Here is a 16,968-nt window from a genome sequence, read left to right on the forward strand (position 1 = left end):
ATGATGATCTTATTGATATTGATGATGAAGCTATGGCCCTCTTTGTCCGCAAGATGAGAAAATTCATGAAGAAGAAGGGCTATGGTGCAAGAAAGAGAAGAGATCACACCAAAAGCAAAGAATATGTGAGAAGATGCTACAATTGCAAGAGCCCCGATCATGTTGTAGCAAATTGTCCCTACAATAGTGACAATGATGAGGATGAGAAGAAGAAGCTCAAAAAGGATAAGAAAGAAAAGAAGGAGAAGAAGGAGAAGAGAATGACCTTCTAAAAGAAGAAGAAAGGTGGAGGCTATGTAGTCACATGGGATAGTGATGGCTCTTCAGATAGTGATAGCTCTAGTGATGATGACAAGAAATCTATCAAGAGAGCACTAGCAAGCATCGCCATCAATGATAAGCTCTCCATCTTCGACACTCCATCGACATGCCTCATGGCAAAGCCTACCAAGGTAAAATATGATGTGAGTGATGATGATGAATGTGAAAGTGATACTTGTAGAAATGATGATAATGATGATGATGAGGATGAGGAGTACACCAAGGAAGAACTCTTGGACATGTGTGAGCAAGTGCACGCTTGCAATGAGATAAAGAGAAAGGAGTGCAAAGAATTACGCAAGAAGGTAAAATTTCTTGAGCAATCCTTTGATGAGCTCAATGCCACTCATGAGAGGCTAATGGAAGCCCATGAGAAGCTTGGCAAAGCTCACTCTAAGCTTGAAAAGTCTCACTCCTCTCTCATTGAGCAAGTTAAAGTGGAGGAAGCCAAGAAGGAGCAAGTGATCATATCATGTGATGTGGGACTAACTTGTGATCTTATTGATGAATCTTTTTTAAGCCCATTGTAGTTGCTCCCACTAACTCTTCTTGTAGCACTACCACTTCCACTTCACCTTTGAGTGATGGTCTCTCTTGTGATGCCTCACTAATGGTGGAAAATTAGACCCTCAAGAAGGAGATGAATTAGCTCACTCGTGCCTTAGGCAATGCCTATGGTGGAGATGTCCGCTTGCTAAAGTGCTTGGGTAGCCAAAGGTTTTCTCTCAACAGAGGGATTAGGCTATACCCCCAAGAAAGGCAAGGTGGCCTTCGTCACTCCCAAAGTTAGCTTTGTGAAGGACAATGGTCGGTTTTGCAATAGATGCAAGCAAGTTGGCCATATAGAGCAATATTGCAAGATTAACAAGAACAAGCTACCTAATGTATCCTCAATTAAATTTGATTCTTGTTACATGCTTTTTAAGGGTGCCAATGTGTGAAGGCTAAGTTCATTGGTACACCAATTGTGGGCCCAAAGAAGAAGGCCATTTGGGTACTAAAGACCTTGGTAACTAACCTACAAGGACCCAAGCAAGTTTAGTTTAGGTACCTAAAAAGAATTGATCTTCTTTTGTAGGTCAATTATAAAGCCGAAGGAAGGCATTGGGTGCTTGATAGTGGTTGCACTCAACAATGACCGGTGATCCAAGAATGTTCAACTCAATCAATGAAAACAAGAGCAATGAGATTGATAGTATCACATTTGGTGATAATGGCAAAGGCAAGCTCAAAGGGCTTGGTAAGATTGCAATATCCAATGACTTGAGCATTTTCAATGTGCTACTAGTAGAGAGCTTGAACTTCAACCTATTGTCGGTAGCTCAATTATGTGATCTTGGTTTCAAGTGCATATTTGGTGTAGATGGCTCTAACTTGATATTCAAAGGATTTAGATATGAGAATATATACTTGGTTGATTTCAATGCTAGAGAAGCTCAATTGACAACATGTTTGATCACTAAATCTAGCATGGGTTGGTTATGGCATAGAAGGCTTGGTCATGTTGGAATGAAACAATTGAACAAGTTGATTAAGCATGACTTAGTTAGAGGCTTGAAAGATGTCACTTTTGAGAAGGATAAGCTATGTAGTGCATGTCAAGCCGGAAAACAAGTTGGTAACACACATCCTAAGAAGAGCATGATGAGCACATCTAAGGCATTTGAGTTGATGCACATGGACTTGTTTGGACCAACCACATACACTAGCATTGGTGGAAACAAATATGGGTTTGTAATTGTGGATGATTTCACTAGATACACATGGGGTTTTTTTGTAGTGGACAAGAGTAATGTGTTCGCAATATTCAAATCATTTGTCAAGGGCATTCACAATGAATTTGAAACAACCATCAAGAAAGTGAGAAGTGACAATGGAAGTGAGTTCAAGAACACTAGAATTGATGAGTTGTGTGATGAATTTAGAATTAGACATCAATTCTCGCCCAAGTACACTCCTCAATCAAATGGCTTAGTTGAAAGGAAGAATAGAACTTTGATTGACATGGCAAGATCAATGTTGAGTGAGTACAATATGAGTCATTCATTTTGGTCCAAAGCAATCAACACGGCTTGCTATTATAGCAACCAACTCTATTGTCACCCCATGATGGAGAAGACACCTTATGAGCTATTGAATGGAAGAAAGCCCAACATAGCATACTTTTGGGTTTTTGTATGCAAATGCTACATATTGAAGAAAGGCACTAGATTGAGTAAGTTTGAAAAGAAATGTGATGAAGGCTTCTTGCTTGGTTACTCCACTACTAGCAAGGCTTATAGAGTTTGGAATTTGGCTAGTGGTACTCTTGAGGAAGTTCATGATGTGGAATTTGATGAAACAAATGGTTCCCAAGAGGAAGATGAGAATCTAGATGATGTAAAAGGCACTCAATTGGTCAATGCAATGAAGAACATGGACATTGGTGATATAAAGCCTAGAGAGGTGATTAATGTTGAAGATGACAAGAATCAAGTGTTCTCTAACTCAAATGTGCAAGCTAGTGGTTCTTATGATCAAGTTCAAGCAAGTACTAGTCACGACAAAGTGCAAGATCAACAACATGTGGCTAGTTCATCATCTCAACCAAGTGATTAATCAAATGCAAGCAATCAAGTGCAAGTGCTTCAACCAACCAATGTTGCAAGAGATCATCCATTAGACACTATCATTGGTGATATTTCAAGAGGTGTGCAAACTAGATAAGATTGGCTTTATTTTGTGAGCATTCCTCATTTGTGTCATCTATTGAACCTAAGAAGATAGATGAAGCCTTGAAGGATGTTGATTGGGTCAATGCTATGCATGAAGAGCTAAACAACTTCACAAGAAACCAAGTATGGGAGTTAGTTGAGAGGCCTAAGGATCATAATGTGATAGGAACCAAGTGGGTCTTTCGGAACAAGCAAGATCAAGATGGGATAGTAATAAGGAACAAAGCAAGATTAGTGGCTCAAGGTTACACTCAAGTTGAAGGTCTTGACTTTGGAAAAACATATGCCCCGGTTGCAAGATTGGAAGCAATTAGAATCTTGTTAGCCTATGCTTGCGCCCACAACATCAAGTTGTATCAAATGGATGTGAAGAGTGCATTTCTCAATGGGTACATCAATGAGCTTGTATATGTTGAGCAACCTCCCGGTTTTGAAGATGAAAAGAAGCACAACCATGTTTACAAGTTGAGAAAGGCTTTGTATAGATTGAAACAAGCACCTAGAGCATGGTATGAGAGATTGAGGGATTTCCTACTCTCTAAAGGATTCAAGATGGGAAAGGTTGACACCACTCTCTTCACCAAGAAGCTTGGAAATGACTTATTTGTAATGCAAATCTATGTTGATGATATCATATTTGGGTCAACAAATCAAGATTTTTGTGAGGAGTTTGGCAAGATGATGGCAAGTGAGTTTGAGATGTCCATGATTGGAGAGCTTAGTTACTTCCTTGGTCTTCAAATCAAGCAAATGAAGAATGGCACATTTGTGAGTCAAGGCAAGTATATCAAGGACATGCTCAAGAAGTTTGGAATGGATGATGCTAAAGTTATTAGTACACCAATGGGGACAAGTGGAAGCTTGGATAGTGATGCTAGTGGCAACATGGTGGATCAAAAGATGTATCGATCTATGATTGGAAGCCTACTCTATGTGACCGCATCAAGGCTGGATGTGATGTTTAGTGTATGCATGTGTGCTAGATTCCAAGCCTCACCTAGAGAAAGTCATTCGAAAGCAACAAAGAGAATATTGAGGTACTTGAAGCATACACAAAATGTTGGATTGTGGTATCCCAAAGGAGCAAGGTTTGAGTTGATTGGATATTCGGACTCCAATTATGTGGGATGCAAAGTGGAGAGAAAGAGCACATCGGACACATATCAACTATTGGGAAGATCACTTGTGTCTTGGTCATCAAAGAAGCAAAATAGTGCAGCACTTTCAACCGCCGAAGCGGAGTACATTTCGGTCAGTAGTTGTTGTGCTCAATTACTTTGGATGAAGGCTACTTTGAGTGACTTTGGATTCAAATTCAAGCAAGTGCCATTGTTATGTGACAATGAGAGTGCCGTAAAGCTCACCAACAACCCAGTTCAACATTCACGAACAAAGCATATTGATGTCCACCATCATTTCATAAGAGATCACCAACAAAAAGGGGACATTTGCATTGAGAGTGTAGGCACCGAAGATCAACTTGCCGATATCTTCACCAAGCCACTTGACGAGAAGAGGTTTTGCAAGCTAAGGAATGAATTGAACATACTTGACTTCTCCAATATGTGTTGATGCACCCCCCAATTTATATGACATGCCTCTACTTCGAGCAATCCAAGGTAAAAGTTGATTGGCATGGCATACATCCTTGCTAAGGACATGATTTGTGCATCTAGACATATTTCACATTTGAATAGGCTCATTCATGAAAATCAAATGAATTTGATTCTTGTATGGTACCACTATTGCTTGTATGTCTGAAATGATTTGATTCTTGTATGGTACCACTATTGCTTGTATGTCTGAAATGATCTAGTGGTAGCATATGACATGTTTGTGGGCTTGTAAACCTAGTGTTTGATCTATAAAATGAGCTATAAGTGTTTAACTCAACATGGTACAAGATAACCCTTATTTGGAAGTATGAAGAAGCTTGTCCTTGGATCAAACCGAGTTAAATAACTTTTGCAAGTAATCTAGATTGAACCAATTTGGGAAAATGATCCTCACTTCACATGGTTTCACCCCAACCTATCCAAAATTTGAGCCCTCTTTTTGTGCTAATTGTTGACAAAGGGGGAGATAAATGCACAAAGATAGTAAGATAGATAGGGGGAGCAAACAAATGAAATGACATTGTAAGGGGATCAATCAAAATTGCACACAAGTAGGGGGAGCAAGCTCATAAACTTGTTGTATGTTGCATTTTGATGTGCATTTCATATATTTGCTTGCATAGCACAAGTCTTAAATTTCAATATCCATGCTTGTGTGGTGTATGCTAGTTATAGGTTTGAATGATGAAATGAAAAACTAGCATGCATAGGCTAAGTAACTAGACTTACGCTCAAATTATGAAAACTAGACCCTTGCTTCTAATATTGATCTCATGGGGTATTCTAGTTTTTGTGTATGTCTAGTTACTAAAGGTGCTAAGGATGGTATATTGGTGCACTCCGATTGGTATCACACTTCAAAGGTCCATCTCTTATACCTTAGCATCATATGGTAGAAATTGTCTCCTATATTTCCTATCTAAGCATATGTGCAAGCTACAATCCAAACTCTCAGCACATATGTAGGGGGAGCAATTACTACCAGTTGGAGTTCATGAAACTTGTCCATATTCTTTTACACATGGTAAATATGCTTGGGCAAGCAACGTGGATTCAATTAAATCTCAATTCATATTTTTGTGAAAGGGTTGTCATCAATTACCAAAAAGGGGGAGATTGAAAGCTCTAGTTTGGTTTTGGTTAATTGATGAAACCCTAAGTGCTAACCTAGTTTATCAAAGTGATTATGAGATAGGTAGCACTACTCCAAGTAATGAAGCAATGGCGAAGATCATGACGATGGTGATGGCATGGTGTTGATCAAATGCTTAAACTTGGAAAAGAAGAAAGAGAAAAACAAAAGGCTCAAGGCAAAGATATAAATTGTAGGAGCCATTTTGTTTTAGTGATCGAGACACTTAGCGAGTGTGATCACATTTAGGATTGATAGCCGTACTATTAAGAGGGGTGAAACTCGTATCGAAATACGGTTATCAAAGTGCCACTAGATGCTCTAACTCATTGCATATGCATTTAGGATCTAGTGGAGTGCTAACACTCTTGAAAATGTTTGTGAAAATATGCTAATACATGTGCACAAGGTGATACACTTGGTCGTTGGCACATTTGAGCAAGGGTGAAGAAGATAGAGGTGAAGAGGAGTTGGTCTCGCTAGTCACAAAGTGACTGGACGCTGGTCTCAAAGGGACTAGCGTGTCCGGTCAGTTGTAACAGCAAAGACGCTGGTGTCGGTTAAACGACCGGACGCTGGGTCTTGGACTGATCGAACGCTGAGGTCCAGCATCCGGTCCTGTTGTCGGGCAGCACAGAGAAAAGTCATTGAGTGATCGGACGCTTGCAGGGTCTGATCAAGCATGATCGGACGCGTCCGGTCGAAGAAAATTGTTTCTGGAACCTTACTGGAAACGACCGGACGCTGGAGGCCAGTTATTTGTCGCCGGCCCTTTTTCATTTTTGAGGTATTTTCTAATTAAATGCTGAAGCAGATTTGTAAAATCAATATAAAATGGTGTAGGTGTCCAAAAAAAGTGAAACCAATTTTGTTAGTCTCCTAAAATCATGATCTACCTGTTAATATATTTTGTTCACATAGTTTGATAATATTCTTGGAAGCTCTATAATTAATTTGAGATACTAGATATTGTAAAAATATAAACTTGTAGGAATTGTTGTGATAAATTGGTAATAGTGTTGGATCTGAAATTTTTACAATAGGTTCCTAGCAATATTAGGTACTCACTGTAATTTTTGTAGTATAATAATAATTAGTTTACTAGAATAGATAATGATGCCCTATTTCGAATAGAGATTAAATCGATAGAATGGAATAACGAAACAACTTGAGTTTGTATAACTAAAACATTGGTTGGGAAGTAACGCCTTATTCGACAACATGGATACATAGACCAGCGTTAGAGCTATCTCATTAGCTTGTGAGGCGTGATCGGATTTCTAAGCGTTTCGGTTGTCGTTGGTTATTTACATCTATGTATTTGCATCAATGCATATCATATAGGTACTATGATGGATCAACGGATCAATTGAAGGATGATTGGGGATCCGAAGATGGTGTAATGGTGTTCTTTCTAGGAGATGATGTAATGGGCTTTCTATTCAGATGATGGTGGATGATCTGAAGATGCAAATACTAACTTTTGGTTATATTTTACCCAGGCAAGCCCCGGTGCATAACCCCTACTTTTCTGCACTTTAAATTATATTTGTGCATTAAGTTTTAAGGAGTTGAATGAAACCCACTTACATATATATATCCTTATCCTATGAGTCTTACTAATATGATATGATCATGTAGATTGATATGCTACAGGACTCCAATAGAAGTCGAGTGATTGCTTGTCACTCGCGAGAGATAGGAAATATATTACTATATTATTATCACTTGGAAAATATAAATGGTGGAAAGGAAAATGATGACTAGGTAGGGATATGGTTTGGGTATTGGTGGGTGTAAGAGGTTGTGTCCTACGGCCATGGGGCATAGCTTGGTTACACTTCTTTCCCTGTCTGTGTCGGTTAAGGACCGGCCATTGCATAAGACACTAGGCAACTCATAGATTTATTATCCTGAGCACATACTTGTGTATGGGCGCTGGAAAGACTTGTTACTCTCTTGTCATGGGTTCCAGCTGTTTTCGGACCGACTTTCATGGTGGTTTTTGGGTTAGGAGGTCCTTGCTCCGCACTGAGTTCGGGACTTAGGGGCGGGGGCTTGGAGTCCTAGTTTGGAGGGGGACCTAGACCCTGTGACAGGAGGGTAGTGGATTGGTCCTGCTTGTGCCCACGGTATAAGCGGGGCATGTGTTTTTGGGGTACCTAGCTAGGGGCATTGATTCACGAATCGCCGAAAAATCCGGTACGGTTTGTCTAAACTCTAGCACCATAGTAAGAACTGGAAGATGAAAGGTGATAAAAAGGAAATCAGATTGCTTACCGCCTGCTTGAAAAGTAGTATAGGTGCTTACATAGAATGGTTAGTTAATGAACTAACGCACTGCTAATAAAAATCGAATATAAGGACGCACTTTTAGTAATGCTCCTGTAGATGCAATAAACCCATAAGCCAGATAGCCTTGAATATCCTTGGAGTCTTTTCTTTCCTCTTGTCAGGTAAGTCTTGCTGAGTACAATTGAGTACTCATGGTTTTATTTCCCCCTGTTGCAGGTGACAGGTAGATGCTAGAGCTGACCCTTATGTGTGGATTCCTCCTGGTGGGCTCAGAGAGGATTCCTTTACGCTGTGATCGTAGTTTTTATTTATAACTCTCACTAAATGTTTTTATAAATAAAAGTTTTATAATCTATTGACAAAGTTTATATATCGATGCTTCATCATGTCATGAATAGATATTCATTTCCGCTATAATTTTGATCACATGTTTACATTCCGCGGTTAAATTAAATTATTCATAACTCTAATAACATGTTCAGGTTCCGCTATTATAATTAATAAATGTTATACTCTGATATTACATGTAAAGTGATGTAAGAAATGGTTAATAATGATGTAAGCTTTATTCTCTCATTTGTGATCCTTATGGAAAAATGTGGATTTTTGGGTTCTCCCTCGGGGTGTGCCTGACGGAACTATGTAATTTGGTGTTCTTCCTTGAGTGCTTAGTGTCTAATGGAAGACAAGCACTCCTAGAAGGCATTAGATTAGGCGGTTCTACCACTGACAAATCCCAGTATATGGCTCAAAGACTTCTGGCTCGCCTGCCGATCTAGGGGAGTGGATGATGATCACTTCATCATTTAGTACCTCCCCATCTGCGTGGGGGAACATGTTTAAGCGTGGCTCGAATTTCTCCCACACGACAGCATCCGCGACTGGGCGGACCTCAAGAGGTTCTTCGTCGTAAATTTCTAGGGGACATATGTCCGCCCTGGAAACTCCTAGGACCTCTAAAGCCACCAGTAGGAGCCCAGCAAGTTCCTGTGGGATTACATCCATAGGTTCTCAAAGCGGTGCAACTCCCTACCCGATGTCGTCGACACAGACACCATCAGCGCATTCCTCTCTGGGATAACCTCTGAGTCCCTGATCCACAAGCTTGGCTGCCTGAAGCCACATACCACCCGTGACTCGCTCGACGTCACCATGAACCATGCCTCCAACAATGAGGCGGTCAGAGCAGTCTTCAACGGAGGCTGGGACAAGGGCAAGGCCAAGTGCGAGGACCAAGACGAGGGCCGCTCCACGTAGAGGGGCAAGAAGAACAAAAAGGATCAGCGCCGACCGACCAACACCGCGTTGGTCGCCGTAGCTGATCGCGTGGGCAAGCAGCCCTAGTAGGGCCTGCCTAACCACTTCAACAAGCTCGTGGATAGCCTGTGCACCAACCATGTCTACCCCATCAAACACCTCTACAAGGACTACGAGCTCCTCAAACATTTCCTACGATATGCCGGCGGGCTGAAAGAAGGAAACGGCTAAGAGGCGGTAGCCAAGAAAGGAGGCACAACGGGCAAGGATGGGGATGGCTTCCCCGACCCTGAGGAATGCATCATGATCTTTAGGGGATCTGATGTCGTCTACTCCAAGCGCCAGCACAAAGTGCACTACTGAGAGGCATGCATCCCCAAAACGGCCGTCCCCTCCTTCCTTCGCTGGTTAGAATCTCCGATCACTTTTGATCGGAGGGACCATCCGTCCCATGTCGCCAGACCGGGGCGCTACCTGCTCATCGTCGACCCCATCATCCACAAGAAGCGCCTCACCAAGGTGCTGATGGACGAAGGCAGCGGCCTCAACATCCTCTACGTTGACACCCTCGACACCATGTGCATCCCCCAGTTGGAGCTTCGATCGGCAAGCTCTTCCTTCCATGGTGTGATCCCAGGAGCACAGGCGTACCCACTCGGGCAGATCGACCTACCCGTCACGTTTGATGACCGAGCCAACTTCCGCTCGGAGGTGCTCACCTTCGAGGTGGTAGACATCCTAGGGTCTTACCACACCATCTTGGGGCGGCCATGCTACGCCAAGTTCATGGCGGTCCCCAACTACACCTACCTAAAATTGAAGATGTCAGGACCCAACGACGACATCACTGTGGGTAGCACCTTTTTGCACGCGTTCATGTGCGACCACAAGCATTTCGAGCTCACCACTACGATCATCAACTCATTCGAGCTCTTGCGGCTCGGGGAGTCATCGACCCTAGCAGTCCCGGACTTCAAAAAACCAACCTCCTCGATGGACTTCCCCCCACTCGAGGAAACTAAGGAGGTGGGGATTGACCCCATTGACCCAACCAAGACGGTGCAGATCAGGACACAGCTCTTGGCCAAATAGGAATCTGAGCTCATCGACTTCCTACGCGCCAATCGCGATGTCTTCGCATGGAAACCATCAGACATGCCGGGCATACCGCGGGAGGTCGCCGAGCACGCACTATGCCTCATCTCAGGTTCGAAGCCCACCAAGCAATGCCTATGTCGCTTCGATGATGAGAGGCGTCGAGCCATAGGTGAGAAGGTCGCCAAACTCCTAGCAGTCGGATTCATCTGAGAGGTATTCCACTCTGACTGGCTTGCCAATCCTGTTCTTGTTAAAAAGAAGACCGAGAAATAGAGAATGTGCGTCGATTATACTAGCCTCAACAAAGCATATCCAAAGGATCACTTTCCTTTGCCATGCATAGACCAGATAGTTGACTCCACCTCAGGATGCGAGATCCTTTCCTTTTTGGATGCCTACTCAGGCTATCACCAGATTGCGATGAAAGAGTCCGATCAACTCGCAACCTTGTTCATCACCCCGTATGGTTCGTACTGCTACGTAACCATGCCTTTTGGCCTGAAGAATGATGACGCCACTTATCAATGGTGCATGCAGCAATGCTTCGCCGACCAAATCGACCCGCTCGACCAACCTAATTAGGTCGACCGGCCAAAACCAACCATCGCCGTCTATGTTGATGACATAGTGGTCAAAACAGCTCAAGCTTACGACCTAATTGCGAACTTGGCCGTGACATCAAATTGAACCTTGCAAAATGTGTTTTTAGGGTTCCAAAGGGGAAACTGCTTGGATACATCGTGTCCGAACATAGTATCGAGGCCAACCCTAAAAACATAATGGCCATCTCCAACATGGGCCCTGTACGCAATGTCAAGGGTGTATAAAGGCTCACCGGTTGTTTGGCCACCCTAAGCTGGTTCATCTCCTAGCTCAGCGAGCGAGGGATGCCTCTCTACAAGCTGCTCAAAAGGATAGACATGTTCGTCTAGACTGAGGAAGCACATCAGGCTTTGGAGAGCCTCAAAGCATCACTAACATCAGCCCTAATCCTTGTCGCTCCTGAATGGGGAGAACCCCTCCTCCTCTACACCGCGACAAGCAACCACATGGTGAGCGCTGCCATGGTCGTCGAAAGGGAGGAGCCAGGACACCACCTTAAGGTCCAACGACCCGCATACTTCATCGTAGAGGTACTCACTGACCCCAAGGTTCGGTACCCCTAGGTGCAAAAACTCCTATACGCCATGCTGATGGCAACCCGGAAGCTCCTACACTACTTCACCGACTACGAAGTCATAGTCGTTACTTCATACTCGCTCGGAGACATCGTCCGCAACTGCGATGCCGCGGGACGGATCTCCAAGTGGGCACTCGAACTCATGGGCCACGACATTAGGTATATCCCCCATACCGCTATTAAGTCTCAAGCTCTCGCGAATTTTGTCATCTAATGGACGGAGGTCCAGCTACCGACCCCAGACATCACCCACGAGTACTAGATGATGTACTTCGATGGATCCATCAAGGCACCTGGCTCGAGGGCTAGAGTGGTTCTGATCTCCCTAGACGGGGGCAGGCTCTGCTATGCCATTCACCTCCACTTTTCAGCCTCAAACAACGCCATGGAGTACGAGGCCCTCATCAACGGACTACGCATTGCTGTCGAGCTTGGTGCTACTCGACTCTATGTTCGTGGTAACTTGGAGTTGGTCGTTGACCAGGTCATGAAGGAGTCCTCCTACAAAAGCCCCCTCATGGTAGCATACTGCCAAGAGGTGTGAAAGCTCAAGGACAAATTCTAGGGGATCGAGCTGCATCACGTCCCCCGAAAGGATAACGATGTCGCCGATTTTCTCACAAAATTGGCTGCCTAGAGGGATCCGTCTCCGAGCGGGTTCTTCATCAACTACCTCCATGATCCATCCGCCCGCATCCTAGAAGGTCTGATCTAGACACACCCCAACGCTAACCTAGTGCTCGGGGGCTCCGACCCAAGTGATTCCATGATGACGTCGCCCGCCGACGTCACCGTGTTGGCACTCGATCAAACCGACTAGCGAGCGCCGCTACTTGCCTACCTCCTTAAGAAGGTTCTCCCACCCAAAAGGACTGAAGCTCGATGGATCGCTCCACATGCCAAGACATTCGCCGCCATCGGTGATGAACTTTACAAGCGAAGTCCAACAAGGGTACTCATGAAGTGCATCCCTACCAACCAAGGGAAATAGCTCCTCCTCAAGGTCCATGCTAGAATCTACAGACATCACATGGCCCTAAGGTCGCTTGTCGGAAAAGCCTTTCACCAAGGTTTTTACTAGCCCACCGCACTATGAGATGCAGAAGAGGTCATCCGCAGGTGCGAGGGATGCTAGTTCTACGCTTGGCAAACTTAATTGCCGGCACAGGAGCTCCAAACCATCCCCATCACCTGGTCGTTCATGGCCTGGGGCCTCGACATGGTAGGACCCCTCAAAAAGGGCCTAGGCGGCTTCACTCACCTACTCATGGTGGTCGACAAGTTCACCAAGTGGATAGAGGCCAAGCCCATCACCAACATCTGCTCGGAGGAGGCAATCAAGTTCTTCCTCGACATCATCTACCGGTTCGGCGTTCCTAACTCTATCATCACTGACCATGGAACTAACTTCATCGGAAAGAAGTTCCTGGACTTCAGAGATGGATACGACATCAAGATCGACTAGGCCTTGGTCGGACATCCACGTACTAACGGTAAGGTTGAGCGTGCCAATGGCATGGTCCTCCAAGGACTTAAGCCACACATCTTTAACCGACTCAACAAGTACGCTGGGCTATGGGTTGCAGAGGTCCCAGCGACCTCTAGAGCCTAAGAACGACCCCAAACCGATCCATAGGGTTTACACCCTTCTTCCTAGCCTATGAAGCTAAAGCAGTGCTGCCCTCCGACATCGACCATGGTGCCCCAAGAGTCAAGGCCTTTGACCGCGACCGAGCCACAGAGGCTCAGCAAGACATAGTCGACCTGCTCGAAAAGGCCCACAAGACGATCGTCATCCACTTCGCTCACTACCAGCAGACTCTCCGCAGGTACCACGAGAGGAAAATCAGAGGAAGGATCCTCGAGGTCGGAGACCTCGTGCTCCGAAGGACCCAATCGACCAAGGAGAAGCACAAACTCTCTCCGCCTTGGGAAGGACCCTACACAATGACCGAAGTGATCCAACCAGGCACCTATCGACTGAAGGACGACAATGGCGATGTTCTCATCAACACTTGGAACATCGAACAGTTACGTTGTTTCTTCCCTTAAAAATTCGGTCTTACCATTTTTTCATTCAACGTTCGCTCCTACAGAGCACCCCGGCCTGAACACTTTCGGCCCAGGTCGCTTGGGGGCTCCACGGAGGTGCGGTACCACCTCTCTTCTTGTTTATTATCATATGGTAAATACATTTTTTACCCGAACGAAAGGGTAGTCTGTTCTCTTAATTATCTTACATAACTTTGCTTCAACATTCTGACCAATCGCACCCCACCTCTACCTACGGTTACGAGCAGCTAAGCCTCACGGGCCACGCCCGGGCTCTTAAGGTTGTAGCCTATGGGACGAACGGGCAAGTGTGAAAAAGAAAGAATAAAAAACAAAGCTATGCTAGGGTAAAAACAAGGAACGGACGGGACAAGCTTCCTCGAATGAAGCAATTCATCACAAAACGAAAATCAATGTATTCGTCAAATCAACTGTTCACACGGGGGCTCCCCCACGAATTTACACTATTACATCTGCTGGCTACTTCTACTGTGGCCGCCCGGCGGCATCGGCTGATGACACAACTGGCGAAGATAAAGGCTGCTCGCCCTCCGACGGGGAGACGCTCGGCTCAGACGGAGCTTCCGACCCGGCCTCCACTCCATCCGTAGGCTGGGTGACGTCTTCTTGATGCACACGTGGGTGCGCTCGCGCGCACCTACTGTCAAGACAAAAATCCCCTAGACGATTCTACCCGAATCGCCCGAGGGCTTGGGGGCTCCTGTCGGGTTCATAAACCCGGGGTCCCTCATGGACCTACTTCCCAGCAAAGGCTCGGCTCAGCAGATGACGTTGCGAACGACGCACAACTCCTGGGCCGGCCCAAAAACCTAACGATAGGCCAGAAAGGCGATCTAGTCTCCGACCGGAAGGCCTAGCCAAGAAGGAACGACGCTCGCTTCCGACTCTGGCCCGCCTCTCCGACCGGAAGGCCTGACCGAGGAGGAACAGCGCTCCCTTCCGACTTCGACCGGAAGGCCTGGCCAAGGAGGAACAGCTCTCGCTTCCGATTCCGACCCGCGTCTTCGACCGGGGATGCACCGAACCTCTGCTTACAGCTCTTCTCCGACTGGTGCAGTCGGAGCCAACTGGGACCAACCGACCGGGGACGCCCGCTCGATGAGGACCCAAGAAACGAGTGGAGCAAGTAAAGGCGAGGCGCTCAAGTCAACCGCAATACCAAAGATCGTACCCTGTACACCTGCAGCATAGTACCAACAGGGCTTGCCAGAAGGGTGCCCTGCCACCTTCCAGGCATGTCAGAGCCCCAGTAGTGTTGTGGCCACCGACGTTTGCCCTACAGTGTTATGGGCGCCCTCAACTCCCATACCAGACAAACACGGTAAAACCCCCCACATGCCTCTGGGCATCAACAGTATGATAGGCGCCGGCATCTGCCATACCAAAAGAAGACGACGGAACCTCCCGCTCGCATCTGACATTAATAGTGTTATGAGCGCCTACAATTATCTTGTACCCGACGGCGTAGGAAATAAGACTTAGTAGCATACGTACTCTCTCTCACTTGTAAAGGGCGTCCCCTTCATCTATAAAAGGGGACGCGCTCTCTCCAAAAGGAGGATCAGTTAACTCACACACACAACGGATCCATTCACGATCAGTCTCACAAACACAGAGTACTCGCTCGAATGCTTAGCGCACGTAGGAGCTCCCGTCGCTCTCGGCCCTTCAGTCTGGAGTTCGACCGGACCTCTTGCACCCCCCATCCTAGTCCCTTCCGTTTATAACCCCATAACAAACTTCGAGCACCTAGGTTCAGGAATAAAGTCACCGACCGACTCAAACTGGACGTATGACACATTGCCTGAACCAGTATAAACCTTGTGTCATTGAGTGCTAGGCCACATCCGATCATAACGTACAACAAAACTACAAATATTTACGTGTTGGTCACTTTCTGCACCGACACGTATGTTGCAAATGTTTCGTCTAGATGTTTTAAAAGTAGATCTGGTGTTGCATATGTTGTAATGACTCCATTGGCTGACGAACCGCGACTTGTCGCAGCCGCCTGCTGCTGCTAGGGCGCCGCCGTGGGTCACGTGCGGGTGCCTGAGGCTTGTAGACGCCTCCGTAGCAGGTGACATGGGACCCACGTGGGTTTTCCCCATGCAAGCGCTGGATGGGCGCGGGTGCTGCATCTGGGATGCGGGCACTGACGCTAGATAGGATGCAGACGTGGGAGCTACGCCTGGACGCAACGCCCGTCCGGACGTTCGGGCGCTAGCCCTTCCAAAAAAATTGTTAAACTTAGATTATTGGATAGCACAATTTTGGTATCAAGTTTATATTGTAATAGTTAAAAATTATTAGCTAAAATATTGATTAAAATTTAAAGTTTAAATCTTGATATACTTGTACACCTTATAAAAAAATGAAGGTAGTAGTTTTAACACTGTTTATGATGTTTATTTATAGCGAGTTTACATAGACCAGCCCTGTTTACTCAGTTAAGCTCCGCCTCTGCGTACAGAGACCAATCCAAGGCTCTTCCCACACTACCAAGAAGTTACGCGGCATTTGGACCAATCGAACGAGAGCTAAAAGCGTCTCAGAGTTGATTTGTTTTCTCACAAACGATGTGCCACCATGGAGGATTGGTTCACGTTGACTAACCGAAGAAGACTAGCTGCTAGCTTCTTCGTCATGTCGGTTTGAGTAAAATATCAAGTGTCTATATAATCGGTCACTTCTATACATTTTTATTCAGATTGGAGTGATATAAGTTTCGGGTATGCAGTATTTACATTTCCTATCGTTCTATTATTTTCATGCTATTTTTAATGTTTACAAAACAGCTATTTTGTATTTTGAGTACACGATATTTATATTTTAAAACAGGGATCAAAACAATCGAAACGAGCCTCTACGTGGCGCCAGCTTTGGCCACATTAGCACCACGTCCTCCCGCCACGCCATCAAGGCCTTCAGGCTAGGCCCCATGGCCTATTGCACTGAGACATGTTATCTTAGCATCATGGGCCACGGCGCTAACAGGTTTAAGGCACCCAAGGATATAAATGTGAATATTTTTTTTAAAAAAAAAAGGTTAAAAAAATACGGTCCTATGCAGTGTGCCAGTGTCCAAGAATACCCTACTATTTTCTCACGCAGCATTCTGGTCTGGATGTAGCTAAGCACTGGTCGCCACCCCCGGACGAGCACTGCCTGGATTTCCAAACTAAAATGGCATAAGCTATAGTTTGAATCAGCAGCAGCAAGCAGCGCCAACACGCGTAGCAAACCATCCTGTGGAGAGAATGTAAATTTCTATCTAGGTAA

General features: G+C 45.4%; 1 protein-coding gene across 1 annotated transcript; it reads left to right on the top strand.

The window, feature by feature from the left end:
• The first annotated feature begins 9,860 nt into the window (after positions 1-9,860).
• On the top strand, positions 9,861-10,427 carry LOC136489216 (uncharacterized). The gene has a single exon (XM_066485921.1). It carries the CDS (start codon positions 9,861-9,863, stop codon positions 10,425-10,427), a length of 567 nt encoding a protein of 188 aa, XP_066342018.1.
• The last annotated feature ends 6,541 nt before the right edge of the window (positions 10,428-16,968 follow it).

Source organism: Miscanthus floridulus, chromosome 10 (genome assembly GCF_019320115.1).
Source record: "Miscanthus floridulus cultivar M001 chromosome 10, ASM1932011v1, whole genome shotgun sequence".
NCBI lineage: Eukaryota > Viridiplantae > Streptophyta > Magnoliopsida > Poales > Poaceae > Miscanthus > Miscanthus floridulus.